The sequence below is a fragment of the Oryctolagus cuniculus genome, chromosome 2, assembly GCF_051225735.1.
Source record: "Oryctolagus cuniculus isolate XC-2025 breed Fujian yellow rabbit chromosome 2, ASM5122573v1, whole genome shotgun sequence".
Taxonomy (NCBI): Eukaryota; Metazoa; Chordata; class Mammalia; order Lagomorpha; family Leporidae; genus Oryctolagus; species Oryctolagus cuniculus.
Genome location: NC_142868.1, coordinates 157,349,998 through 157,365,065, shown reverse-complemented (window position 1 = coordinate 157,365,065; position 15,068 = coordinate 157,349,998). Strand labels below are relative to the sequence as shown.

At 38.1% G+C, this 15,068-nt stretch overlaps 1 protein-coding gene across 25 annotated transcripts in view; it reads right to left on the bottom strand.

The window, feature by feature from the left end:
• The window catches only part of NRXN1 (neurexin 1), a 1,235,416-nt gene that overhangs the window by 752,291 nt on the left and 468,057 nt on the right, over positions 1-15,068 (bottom strand). For 13 of the 25 annotated variants that reach the window (XM_051842908.3, XM_070069147.2, XM_089327673.1 and 10 more), the window contains 2 exons: positions 8,803-9,104; positions 5,479-5,640 (listed from right to left, as the gene is read on the bottom strand). In XM_051842908.3, coding sequence (XP_051698868.1) covers positions 5,479-5,640; positions 8,803-9,104 — 464 coding nt within the window. Of the gene's footprint in view, positions 1-5,478; positions 5,641-6,679; positions 6,704-8,802; positions 9,105-15,068 lie in introns of all 25 variants that reach the window. The other 12 variants (XM_089327671.1, XM_089327664.1, XM_051842899.3 and 9 more) reach the window with 1 other exon arrangement.

Sequence of the window (15,068 nt, the reverse complement as noted above, 5' to 3'; positions counted from 1 at the left end):
GACCATCTTCCACTGCCTTCCCAGGTGCATTAGCAGGGAGCTGGATAGGAAGTGGAGCAGCAAGGACTTACCAGTGCCCAAATGGGATGCCAGCAATGCAGGAGGAGGCTTAACCTTCTACATTACACGAGGCCCCCAAAAGAGTAACTTTCTAATTAGGAATTAGTTTTCTGGGGCTGAGATTATGACAGCAGATAAAGCTGTAGCCTGTGACAATGGTATCCCATGTGGGTGCCGGTTGGTATCCCTGTTGCTCTACTTCCAATCCAGCTCCCTTCTAATGAAGTTCATTAACAGTTCATTTTTCCAGTGGAAAAGCAAAGATAGCCCACATGCTTCGGCCCCTGTACCCACACAGGAGACCCAGATGAATTTCCCAGCACTTGGCTTTGCCTTGGCCTAGCCCTAGCCCTGGCTGTTATAGCTATTTGTGGGAATGAACCAGAGGACAGAAGTTTTTCTCTCTCTCTCTCTCTCTCTCTCTCTCTCTCTCTCAACATTGACTTTCGAAAAAATAAATAAATCTAAAAAAAAAGTCTTCTACATGCAAGTCAGGTCTTATTTCAAACAGATATTTCAAATGCCATATTGGAGAAGATTTAGGTTACTTGCAGCGAATATTAGATTATACAATTTCAATATATTGAATAATTTCATTTTTGGCTTTAATATTTAAAGAATAAAGACATGAATAAGTGAGAGTTAAAAGTCATTTCTTTTTTATGTCTTGAGTGTCAATGCATACAATGAGAGGCCAGCGCTGTGGTATAACGGGTTAGCACCCTGGCTTGAGGCACCAGCATCCCATATGGGCACCAGTTTGAGACCCAGCTGCTCCACTTCTGATCCAGCTCTCTGCTGTTGCCTGGGAAAGCAGTAGAAGATGGCCAAAGTCCTTGGACCCCTGCACCTGCATGGGAGACCCGGAGGAAGCTCTTGGCATCTGGTTTCAGATAGGTGCAGCTCCGGCTGTTGCGGCCAGTTGGAGAGTGAACCATCGGATGGAAGACCTCTCTCTCTCTCCCCCTCTGTGCCTCTCCTCTCTCTGTGTAACTCTGACTCTCAAATAAATAAATAAATATTTTTAAAAAATGTATACAATGAAACAGAGTCAGCCATTCAAAGTACATTTCCCCTGACAGGATTCTATATTCATAGTTTTTCTGATTTCTTTTAATTCTATTTTAGGTAAACAAATTTCATGTATTTCACATATGCAGACTTAGTAACATAGTGATACTTCCCACCCTCCTGCCCACCCTCCATCTCTTCCTCCTCCTTCTTCTCTTATTCCCTCTCTTAATTTTTACAATGATCTACTTTCAGTTTACTTTATACTCATAAGATTAACCCTACACTAAATAAAGATTTCAACAAATAGTAACAAGAAAAAAACACTGTATTCTAGCCTTTCCCCTTCACTGTTCTTGGATAAAAACCTCTCTAGATTTGTTTCCCCAATTCTAAAATAAGTGTGTTATGGGGCAGGTGTCAGCCTAGTGGTTAAGATGCCCATTTCTCATTCTGGAACACCAGGCTCCATCCCTGGCTCTGGCTCCTGATTCTGGCTTCCTGCTAATGCTGACCCAGGGAAGAATAGCAACCACTCAAGTAATTGGGTTCTTGCTACCCATGTGGGAGACTTGGATAGTATTCCTTTTGTGAGTATTTGGGATATAATTCAACAGATGGGAGTTCTCTCTCTCTCTTTTCCTCCTTTCCTCCCTCCCTCTCTCTCACACTACCCCTACCTATATCTCTCAAATATATTTCAAACTTGAAACAATAATCAGCTTGGGCTTGGAGAATGATTTTCAGAATATTTCCTCTTTTAATATTCCAAATGTCTGCTATGACATTAAACAAGGTGTTATTAGAGTATCTCCTGGAATTATCTCTCCTAAAATAATTATTTACCTGGGGCCAGCACTCTGGCATAGCAGGTAAAGCCAATGCCTGCAATACCAGCGTCCCATTTGGGTGCCTGTTTGAGTCCTGGCTGCTTGAATTCTGATCCAGTTCCCTGCTAATGCAGCTGGAAAAGCCATGGAAGATGGCCCAAGTCCTTGGGCTTCTACATCTACATGGGAGACCTGAAAGAAGCTCCTGGCTTCGGTCTGGCCCAGCCCTGATTGTTTTGGCTATTTGGGAAGTGGACCAGTAAACTGAAGGTATTTCTCTCACTCTCTGTCTCTGCGTCTCCTTCTCTGTAACTCTTTCAAATAAATAGATGAATATTTTTTAGAAAAACGATTATATACTAAACTGAAAATAAAAGTGTTATATGGGCCAATACATAAAGCTATAATTAAGTCTTACACTAGCAATATGCTATAAGCCATAAATTCTAAGCAATAGATTAGGGAAACTTACAAAGGCTTACAGTTAAGAGAGAATCTCTTGAAAACAAACATAGGTACACCACTCTCTTTTCAATAGCTCTACAAAGCTGACCAATCTGAAATAAGGTGATTTAATTCAGAATCTATGACACTGTGTCACTATTTCATTTCAGGGGCAGAAGAAGTGGGACATTTGAAATAGCAATTCAGTCATTGGTGGAAACTATGGACTACCAAAAACGCTCTCCAATTGAGGTACATTTTGACTTATAGGCTGACTGTGTCTGTATCCTTGCACCCTCTACTGTATCAGGAGAAAATAAAGTGGATGAGCTTACATAAGTCACATACAAAATCCTGGCAGTGCTTGCTGCAAACACATACTGCCAGGCTGTGGGACAGAGTAGTGGGAGTGTCTAATCAATAAAGAGGAGTCATTTGTATCTTGGCCCAATAGAGACAACAGTATGAGTGAAATCCTCTTTTATGAACTCAGTAGCTGCCAACTAAGTGCTACTCAGAAGACCACCTGACTATTTTATTTTTATTTGTTGATTTTGTGCTTTTTGTGGCTGAAAGACCATCATGGAAAGAGATGGATATGAAGATGTATTAAATTTAATGTTAATGTTAATGATGCTAATCGAAAGCACAGTTTAATTTGAAACTCTCATTTCAGATTAAAGCAATTAAGTGCAGCTTCATACACACAACACATGTCCTCCATCCATGCAGAACTGAGTTCATTGCAGAAATCCTAACATTTTTGCAGATTGCTTAAAAGGTTTCTCAAACTAGATTCCCACTTCTGTGAGAATCTTGGCTTCCCGTTCCTTTTTCCAGTCAATAGAATTAACTTTATTAACTTTATTTTTTGCAAGTAAGGGAGGGCATGGGGCAGACTGTAGGTTGGCCAGGTTCACAGTGAAAGTGAGGAATAGGGCCGGCGCCGCGGCTCACTAGGCTAATCCTCCGCCTAGCGGCACCGGCACACCGGGTTCTAGTCCCGGTCGGCGCGTCGGATTCTGTCCCGGTTCCCCTCTTCCAGGCCAGCTCTCTGCTGTGGCCAGGGAGTGCAGTGGAGGATGGCCCAAGTGTTTGGGCCCTGCACCCCATGGGAGACCAGGAAAAGCACCTCGCTCCTGGCTCCTGCCATCGGATCAGCGCGGTGCGCCGGCTGCAGCGCGCCGGCCGCGGCGGCCATTGGAGGGTGAACCAACGGCAAAAGGAAGACCTTTCTCTCTGTCTCTCTCTCTCACTGTCCACTCTGCCTGTCAAAAAAAAAAAAAAAAAAAAAAAAGTGAGGAATAGAACATGTGTGATTTGGGGTATGCTTTTGCCTTCTACTTCCTATCACTGGAAGGGAATGCCAAGAATCTTTTTGTAAAGTATAATTAGGTTTGTTACCATGTTTCTCCTTAACTTGAAATACTTTCTTCATCTTCCATTTGTCTGAATCATAATCACTCCTCTAGACTCTCACATTTAAATCTTCTGTACTTCTTCCTTATCTGCTATAACTTGCATTCAGCTCATTCACTTTTTAAACTCAAATGCCAAATAATTTAACATCTTATTCCTCACACATTTCTAAAAAAAAAAGGTTTATTCAGAATCAAACTTGATAGTTTGTATAGTCCTCTATGACAAGGACACACTGCTGATGGGACATGGTATACTATCACAGTCAAGAACCAAAAGACTGTGGAGTCAGACTTCCTTGAGTGAACTCTAGCCTTTAATACTTATGGCTGTGTGACTTAAGAAGCTTACCAGTTCCAAACTTCAGTTTCTTCGCCTGAAAACCACAGATAATACAATTACAACCTATATTACAAATAACCCTGTAAACGCTTATTCTAGCACTAGGTGCAAAGTAAAAGCTCTGAAGATGTTAGTACTATTATTAAAATAATGATAACTGTACTACTATTTTTACTATATTGAGTTTATTGTCCCCATGAATCTTAAAGCAGACCTGGATCATCGAACATGTTTGTAAAGGGTAAAAGTTGCTCTCTTTGGGACAAATCAATCACCTCTAGCACAAAGTGTAGCTTCTAAGCAACAGATTAGGGAGCTAGATTAGAGCTGCATATCAAAATATTTGCTAATATTATAGCATTTATGAATCCTCCTTAGGACTATTCTGCATATATCAGCACACTGGAAAATGACATCCAGGATCTTCACATAAATGGAAGACAGGCAAGGATAACATAACAGTGATTGAGTTCTACTGAAGCTTACCTGAATTAGACCCATGTAGCTTAAAGTATTTTCATAAAATAAACCAAAGTATGTCACTATTAATCAGTGGTACCTATGGCTAATGATTTGTAAGTTTTAAAATTATTCAATTTTATTTTTTAGAAGACTAGAACACTAAATTACAATCATACAATGTAAGAGGAACCTCTGGCTGCAACGTCAAAAGAAACTGGATCATTCCTGAAAGGAAAGATAAGGCAATATGCATGGAAAATATTCAAGAATTTCCTGGTTTTCTCTCCTACAATCCCAATAAATTAAAATCCTATAAAAAGTTACAACAGACAACAACAGCTGAGATTATTGATAACATTTAGCCTGTCATCTTGTTCAAGTAAATATATAAACTCACCAGGTCACCAGCAACACAGCTTTACTTACCACCTCTGAACATATTTAAATTATAGGTGTAAAATATTTCATTACATAGACTCATTCTGTTATTTCTCTTGTAGCATATTTTTTTCTTCTTTTTTCCCTTAATGCTCAAACAAGTCACTACCATATACTTAACATGTAAGGTATTGAGGTGGAAATGAGCAAAAAAGTAATTAACTTAACTTTAGGCCCAATACCTCTTTTTGTTTAACTTTCTTTTATAGCCAATACATAGCCATCCATACAAATCTCACTTTGAATTATCTACAGACAAGTAAAAAGGAGGAACTTAATTCTTCCCTATCGTTGAGTGAGCTGTCCGCTCCCCCCTATTACCCAACCCTACATCAAAAACAATAGAATGTTGAATTTAAGGTTGTGCCAACTGACTGTGGAAACGTCATGTCTTCTGTACAGGTGCTTTCGGTCTGGATCTGAAATGATGAGATCATGAATTAGGAATGATTCTGGTGAGAGCGATATTTACCTCTTTGAGACAGCCCATAAAGTTGTTACTGACTGGTGACCCTGGAAGGTCGGCTGTGCTGGGACTGCCTCCAACATAGAAAAAGTCATCAGACCCCAGCATGGTATAATCTTCTTGCGTGTAGCCCGTTGTGGTAAGAATCCCATCCACTGATATTGTCACCTAGATAACAAAGCACAGGGAAAGGACACGCTATACTCAGACCTAGATACTGTAATCCTGGGATATGCCTGTTTTGTGTTTTGCTTTGTTTTATTTTTTTTTTTTGTTTTGCTTTTTTGCTTTTTTTTCTGTTTGGGTTTTTTATTATTATTATTTTTAGACCTATGGCGGAACCCATTTTCATGTCTGTTTGAGGTTTATTCTTGGATTCTATTCAACTAGCCCTAAGAGATCTAAACTAGTTAGAGAGTTAACTGATTATTAAACTAGTGTTAGCATCATCCCTACTGCAACTCAAAAGTTATTTAGCAGACACAAAAATGGTGTTAGTAAAATGCTTCCTAGGTTAGTTTTGCTGGTGTACATATTAGTAAAGTTTAGTTGTTGGTTATTAACTAATCACAACGTGCACCTTGTTAACATAAAAGGCGCAAGCTATGTCCAGCAACGTCACTATTTGCACTATTGAGCAGCAATTGTTCAGCATGCAAGTGCCTAAGTCCATGCCAAAGGGGAAGAAAAGGCAAAACAACCAGTGGAAGCGGCACACGCGGATGTGCACATGCAGGAGGGACAGTACAGTTCCGAAAGGAAAGGAAAGAAAACGGGGAGAACCAAAGGAAAAGAAACAACTGCTTTGTGATGACGTAAAGATGAATGGGTGTGGCACCCCCAGCATTCCCAAATCAAGTTTTCATGCCATGCATCATGAATGGTTAGAGACTGGCTGAGCCTGCGGTCACTCGGGCCAGCCACCATTTGTCTTATCCCGTGTTAACCACAGCTGGATGCAAAACGTTCGAAACGTTAACGATGCCCCTACAGGTGAGTTGGGAAACAGAAGTGGACAGGAACAGGTAAAAAATAAGAAGGTCAACAACAGATGAAAAGGAGGAGGTCAAAGTAAGCAGAAGAGTACCAACCGCAGTTCCTCTTTTGTTAATGATGTCTACAGTTAAAAGAAAGAAAGAAAACACACGGCAAACCCAAAATAAGAAACAATTAGAATGATATCTACCGAACAATGTAGTTTGTTTACCATAGCGTGTCCAATGCCTGAGTGCTTTGTGGAGAAGGGGGGAGAAAGGAAATTAAAAACTGTGAACAGAATAACGATCGTTACTTAAAAAATATGATGGTCTCTACCATGTTAGTACATTTTTTGATTCAGGTAACGGTTAGTAGAATGAAACATTCCATGAATGACATGTTAGTTATTAAGCATGTTAGTAACATAGAAAAAGGGCAAAAAAATTTTACAAGAAAAAAGCAGACTAACAAATAGGCCTCCCACAGAGGTAATATTTCTTTTTCCTGCCATTATTGTTCACAACTTGCTACTAGACAGAAACAGACACATGGCAATGTTCCCTTTGTCTTCCTGAGTACATCTGAGAGACATTTTAAAAGTCTAAAAGGGATTCACAGGCCTAAAGCTCATCAGCTGACCACTGCTGCTCTATGCCCATACTTGTCCCCTCCCCCACCCAGGCCCACCCAGCCCCAGCAAATTAGTAGGAATCGGTTGGCATTGCCCTACTACTCAATTTTACAGCATACAAGGACTCCTCCTCAACTCCAAAACTTCCTTCGGTCATATTGATGGACTTTAGGGTCACAGTTGACTGCAATGAAACAAAGCAAAGATCCTGACACATAGAATGAGTAGAATGGATTTGCTTTTCATCTAGCCTGCCACACATGCACCTGGCTGTACAGCTCAGCTTCTTTTGCGCTATCAATTGGCTGTTTGCTTTGTAACCTGAGCAAAGGCAAATCTAGAAAGTGGGCTCCTCAAGCCCCACCCTTCCTTCTGGGCTTCTCTCAAATGAGCCTCTGGTCTCTTGGTGAGCATCTGAGAGAAAAAAATAAAAAAGGAAAACCAAAGATACAGACTTCGAGGAACCCCATGGTCTACAGCTATACTGGCGGTGAGCAACCACCTCCCAGTGGTTGAGAAGCATGCAGGGCCCCACCCCGCTCAATCAGGTATCTGCAAAGTCTCTGGCGTTCTCAAGAGTCTTTGCTTTCCTTGTCTACCTCTGCTAGACTAAGCCTCCAGATCTATAGCTCCTTTTTGCTTCTCTAGCTCAGACAGTTTAAGCCTTTTGAAAATGGAAGAGAAAAGGTTAGACAGTTCACAGCTCAGAAAAGAGGGCCGTTTTAGTAAAGGAAAAACCAGACAATCCGGTCAGTGCAGCTGTTCAGAGAGACAACAGATATGTTAAGGAAATTAGCTTGAGAAAAGCATGTACTGCAAAAAAAATTAGTCACTGGCAACACTTAACAAAATGATACACCATAATATCATAAAATTCCAAAGAATAACCAAAGCTGATAATGCTCAATATAAAAGGACAGTCTCTTCACTTCCATCTGTTTATATACTGTATTAACAAATCTCAGTTAAAATCATACAGTATATGCGGACCCATGGACTTACTACAGAATTGCTATTGTCCTCATTTGTAGCCTCTTAAAAGGGTTTTTCAAAACACAGTCAAATCGGAGTGGGTACCTAGAGGATGAACTGGCCTCTGGAGCATCGTTTTTGGGTTTAACTTAAAATGTCTGTGCTAAAAATAGAAACATCTTCATAAACATAGTCTTTAGGAGATGCATAAACCCCTAAAGTCATTTTTCCCCCTCAGGGACTTTTCTTGTCCCCATTTTGGAGGAGGAAATCCGGAGGAGGAAGGGATTGACACAATCCCATATCAAACACACTGCTGTTTTTTTTTTTTTTTTCAACTGCAAAAAAGGAACTGTGATTCAATGACCCCAATGTGCATGCTTACAAATGATCACCATGAAAACTATAATTTAAAATCAAACAACAACAACAAAAAACAAAAACAAAAACAAAAACAAAAACACAACAGAAATCACACATATCGCAGGAAGGGCAGGTCACAGGGACACCCTGGCAGCCCCTTGGGAAATGGTCATGTGTCGCTGTATCAAAATGGCTTTTGGGCCCCACAACTTTCTAGATGTGCCCCTGCTCAAGTACAGCAGGAAGATTCACCTCAGAAGAAGAAAAAGCTACTTGGTACGTGACTCTGAGGAGCCCTGTATCATGTTGTTAGGATCTTCAAATACCACACACACAGCTGTAGCGAGAAACAAAGCCAGTTACTCTCTTATCCACTGCGCTGTTACCTGACGCAGATTCCTGGTGACTTTCACATCATGCCAGGCATTATCATTAAACTTTCCATTCACGGGCTCCACTAGTGCTTCAAAGGCCCCTGATCCCAAATTAATGACCAGAGAGACAGCTCCATTTTTCAGTGCAAGATTGACATAATCGGCTGATTTCCCGGTGTGAAGCATCAGTCCGTTCCTCTGAAGGGTTTTAAAGGACAGAGTTATTTCATCGCTGCTGCTTTGAATGGGGTTTTGAGACAAGTCGTAGCAGAAGTATTCAGATCCTTTGAAAGTGGCAATGTATTCTTCTTTTCCTAGAGGAAAACAGATACATACATGCATAAGTAAAGAAATACAGTATGCAAGTTAACATATCTTAACAGAAGCAATTACTAATCACCCCCAAAATTAATTCTGTGTAATTAACATTCATGACGACAGCCATGAAAAAAAATCGGACAGTGCTGTAGGTGGCAGTATATTTTTAATAAACCTCCTCAGCTATCAACTACAGTACTAAAACTGACATTCTTGAAAATTCAATTAATTTTTAAGCAACACTGCAAGAGCTCTGATCAGAGAAAGTAGCTCCGTGGTATCTCCAGGGCACGAATCAGATACCATAAAATGCATATCGGATGGTTCCACTCTGTTGGCAACAATGGATTCCTACATGTTTGCAACATTCTTTCCATTCAACTGAGGAGTTATTTTAATTTTCAGTGAGAGACTGATATTCAAAGAACTTTCTCAATGAAGAACCAAATACTTTAATCATAAGCAAAAATAGTGTGTTATCTGGTGAAAAGGAATGAAAGGACAAAATTTAAAAAAAAAAAACAGGCTTTGTTTGGGATAAACAGATCTCCTATGGAGCATGTGCATTTTTTTTTCTATCTGTATAGAAGAAAAGTGATAAAAAGTCTAATGGAGTCAGCAGGGTTGCTGATTCATTCCTTGGTTTCTGGAGGCAGATGGTAGAGCTGGATTTTATGAGACTGGCAAGCATTCCAGCACATCATCGGGGAATAATGTGTTAATAAAATCTCAACATTTTCTGCATATCCCAGTCTTTACTTTAAGAGTAAAATGTGGATCCCATAAGACGCTAGACAGATCACTTAGAAACATGGTTATTTGGAAAGAGCAGTTTTCCTAGACTGATTAAGTGGGTTTAAGCAAAGAAAGAGTGCAAACCAAAAGATCCTTTGACTGCCTAGCAATGATAACGTTACGCCAAGAAAAACGAGACAATATGCTGAGAATCAGCTTCCGATAAACTATAAACACGGAATTATAAATGGTACTGGAGAACCATAATCTGGTTCATAGCACCAGCGTTATGTAACTGGTAACATAGCATCACTATTATATCCACTGCAAGGTTCATATACCAGTGGGCATTGCACTGTTCCCCTAAGCAATAGGCTTTTACTTCAGAACTATTTTCATTTGATAGCCTAATACATGTTCTGGAATCTGAGTTCAAAGAAAGGTGGCAGCTCATCAATGCCAGATGACATGACTTCCTGAATAGAAAACTGCTGTTAAGTTCTTATAAGTAGATAAGCCATGACACCGTAAGACCAAGAACACCTGGAGACTTTCACAAGGGATTGAGCCTGAGAACAGTTACTAACTCCCAGTAAATTATTAATGAGAACAGACAGTTCGACCAAACTGACCACTTTCATACTAGTGGGTTCCTGTCATTCATACATTGAAAATACTGTCTGAGCATCCTGCATGTGTTAAGCCCAGTACTAGCCTTTAGGGATAATAAACAGGGAAACACAAAGAATCCCCTTAAATAATTAAAATTTGAGGCCTAAAGAGGTCTGGTCCAGTTAAAAGGCTGAAGCCTTTTATCTAAGCACCCTTATGTCATTGTAAGTCCAGGTATAATAAATCTCAAGAAAGGACTGTTTTGCCAGATAATGTGACTGCACCAGAGGGAAAAACAGTGAAATTTGCTAGATCATAAGGTTTGAAGTTTTCTAAGTATTGATTTTTTATCACTATGATATTTTTATACATAAATGAATATATATCACTCTTACTGTATGATTTAGTTCTGTATTTAGGCAATTTGAATTTGCATTAAAAGCAAAAGGAAACATTTGGAAAACTCTAGAATATATAGCTATCTTAAATGCAATAAATTAAGACATATATCTAAGCAGGGTAAATATTTCTCTGATGTGCTTTTTCATGAAGGAACATGTGTGCTACGAGAGAATTGTATTACTTCTAGTTTTTTGTTACCATATAGACTTTTGGATTAAGCTTTGTGCTTTGTCATATGCAAGGTATTTATGCATTTCTGTTGAACTCTTTATAATTCTGTCCATTTTCAAATAAAAGTCCCAAATGTCTTACGAAACTTGTAATATGTGCAAATCAATGTAACAAATAGAAAAAAATATTTGAATAGACGCTATATGATATAAGGATATGTTGAACTTCATTAGTCTTCAGAAAAGTTACACTGAAACCATAATGAAATGCCACCACTTTCCACCAAAATGAATAAAATGAAAAATAAAGAAAAATAAAAGTGTCAGAGAGAATGTGGAGCAACTGGAATTTCCATATATTGTTAGTAGAGACTACTTTGTTAATTGTTGGGAATTGTCTTTTAAAGCTACACACATATTTGCCTTATGAGCCAGCAATTCCACTCATAAATGCACAATCAAAAATGTAAAAAGATTTCAGCAGAATAACATATCAGAGCTTATACTGAACACTAGCAAAACAATAATCAATAGGAGAAAGTATAAATAAATTTGAGTAGACTCATACAGCAGCATTTTAAACAGTAATGAGAATATATTATCATTAACTCTATGCAGAAATGTTGATAAATCTCCGAGTAATAATGTTGAGCAGGTAAAAACAAAAAAGCCAGTAGCCAGCATTTTGTTACAGCGGGTTAAACCTCACTTGTGATGCCAGCATCTCATTTCAAAGTGCCGGTTCAAATCCCATTTGTTCCACTTGGAATCCAACACCCTTATAATGGACCCTAGATGACAGCTTGAGTACTCAAGCTTTGCCACCTACGTGGGACACCCGAATGGAATTCGAGCTCCTGGCTCTGGCCTGTCTCAGACCAATCTGTTGCAGACATTTAAGAGTAAACAAGTGGATGGAAGATCTCTCTCTCTTTCCATTACTTTGCCTTTCAAATAAATAAATAAATATTTTTAAATGCTGTATATCAAATAGAATATATTTCTGACTACCTTTATATAAAAATTTATAAAACAAAATTAATATCTCCTGTAGAACATCAAAATAATGACTAGTATTAGTAGAAACTGGAAGGGTCTCCTGGAGTACTAGTAATATTCTGTTCTTAATTTGGGTGTTGGTTATGAATGTGCTCAGAAAGCAAAAAACTCCTTTATTTGTATACTTATGTGCATTTATTAGTATGTATACTGTATTTCAATAAAATGTTTAAATAATCTGGATTATTTGAACACAAACTCAATTAGTTTGTAGTTTTTTTGCGATTGATATGAGAAAATCACGAATCCTATTAATGCTACTATGTTTTATTAGTGATAATAGTGATAGTAAGATTTTTACTTATTGCATTTAATATCTCTCACTACAATTTACTTTTCAAATGTCAAGATAAAGAGAAACTCTCCATTACTAGTCACAGATATGTTATCACAGAATGAGAAAAACAGAAATAAACTGCTTTAAAACAGAGCAGGGGGCTGGCACTGTGCTAGAGTGGTCTGGGTTGCCTTCTGGGATGCTGGCATCCCATGTGGGACTGGTTCAAGTGCCGGCTGCACCACTACCAATCCAGCTGCCTGCTGGTGCTCTTGGGAAGGCAGCAGAGGAGAGCCCAAGTCCTTGGTCTCTACACCCACATGGGACACCTGGAGGATCATTTGGAGAGTGAACCAGGAGACAGAGAATCTTTTGGTCTCTTTCTCTTTTTCTCTCTCTGTAATTCTGCCTTACAAACAAACAAATAAAAAATTTTTAAATGTTGAAGCATGTATCTCGTATTCTATATTAATTTGTTTTATATTGCCACAATTTGATGAATAGATTATGAGGGGTCCACTAGATTTTAGTCTTATTCAATTTTCACTCCACCATAACTTAGGTGAAAATACACAGATACTGTTTGTAATTTCCTGAGGGAAGAAAATTCAATGTAATAATTAATATTCTAGAAATTTTTTAAAGCCTGGCTGAATGAGCTGACTTCATTAATGCTGAATTTGATGGGAATAAACCTGAGTTCTATTCTCATGATCAAAGTCAGCAAAATGAGCAAGTAATAGTATATATGGAAATTAGGGCACTGGGCACAGCGGGTAAACAAATACAGCAAATTCTGTGGAGAGGTCAGCTCATGAAATCAACAGTGTGAGGAAGTCAATTAACAAGGTGTGCATGGTTACATTTGTGAAAGTGCTTAGAAGGATACCATCACCTTTTGCTTTAGTGAGGTCAGCTCACGTCTCTTATCTTACTCCTATTTGAGCAAGTTGGAATGTGTCTGGCTATCTGTTGAGATGATGTAGTCATTTAGATTATATCAGGTAACACACAAACACTTTAGAGAAAAGGGTCATCACAATATCTTCAAATATTTTGTCTATTTTGTATGACATATGGTATAAATAGAAACAAAACATAAATGCTTTTGGAAAATTATTCACATTTAATGAAGACTTTCTCAGTTACCCAGATGTGGAACATTTCATATGATCTAAATGTGCTTTCTCATCACAGAAAGAACTTAAGGATAACCCTTAACTGGATGTTGTAGAAGATGTCCATTCCTTGGCTGTGTGATTGAACAAATGGATTCTTTACAAAATCAAAAAGTCACTGATTTCTAGAGGGTTAAGTGACTTTCCAATTTCCCACAGAAAAGATTTTTAGAGCAATGTTCCTTCCAATTTCTGACATAGGAGATATAAATTCACTTATAATTTGACCTTATGTTTCTATAACTACAAAGTACATTGAAATTTTTCACCAGATAAACAGTCTATAAGGGAAATACTCTACATCCTAAGCACAAGGATGCCTATAGGAAGAGAAGATTTACTGTTTTAACTTGCATGAAGAATGTCAAATCATTTTCCTATGCCAAGAAATTGCTTATGTTATTTTTTATTAATTTATTTTTCATACATATAATCACAAATCACACAGTTTCATAAGGAAGAATTATAATTATGGTTCTACAACTGTGTTTAATACAAACTAGGATCTGAAATCAATGTGTGAAAAATAAATGAACATAATAAGAATGGCATTTGAGTGAGAAATCTGCTTCATTTGTTTTTCTACTCTAGAAGTCAAATACACAAATTCATAGTGTCAAAAATCCTCGGGTAATCAAAGGTGCACACTAAAAGTTTACGTTATTAAATAATAAGCCTGTCAGTGACTATGGAGATAAAATAACTTTAGAAAAATAGAAAAGGAACATTTGTCTACTGAAATTTATATCAGGTTTAATTCTCATTCACTAAGGAATTTAACAACAACAAAATCACTTTATTTGCCACAACTCTGTTTAATTCAGAAATCACATCAATTAATTACCATAAGGGAAAAATGTATTAGTGTAAGCAGCAGTTCTCTTTTTCCTTAAATTTTCAACCTTACACAAGGTTATAAAACATTTTAAAATGTCCAAGTATAATTCAACATATGTAATCTCTGAGGCTAGTTTCTATTGTCTGGCACCAAGAAATAAATTTATAAAATTGTCATTCTTCAGGGTTTTATTTCATGTTGGGTAAATCTCAAGGCAACCGAAGCAATTTGCCAAGTTTCCAGCAAATAAACCAACAAAGAGAGGTAGACTCTAGATGACAAACTGATAGCATTAAATGTGAAAGCTAAAGAAGACTTACATGTTATTTAGACCAATACCCTCATTCCCATTACCAAGGAGAGGGTCCCACAGACAGATCTAAGGTCATCTAACTAACTAGAGGAGAATCAGAATATAATTCCAGCCCTCCTCATAGAGTGTCAGACTTTTTCTTTTTTACCAGTTATAGCTATGAAATGAGTCTCAAATTCAAGACCAAAAAACTAGATGAAGTTTAAACTTGAGCGTATTCTTCTAAAAGAAAGCAGCACATAGCAAGAACCCTTAATACAACAGTTATCTATTCTATTTGCAACTGATTTGCATTTGTTTAAATAACGACAGGTCCCAGGAACCAGAGGCCACTCTGCCCATATGGATAACAGATCACTCAGTTCTGCACATCTCA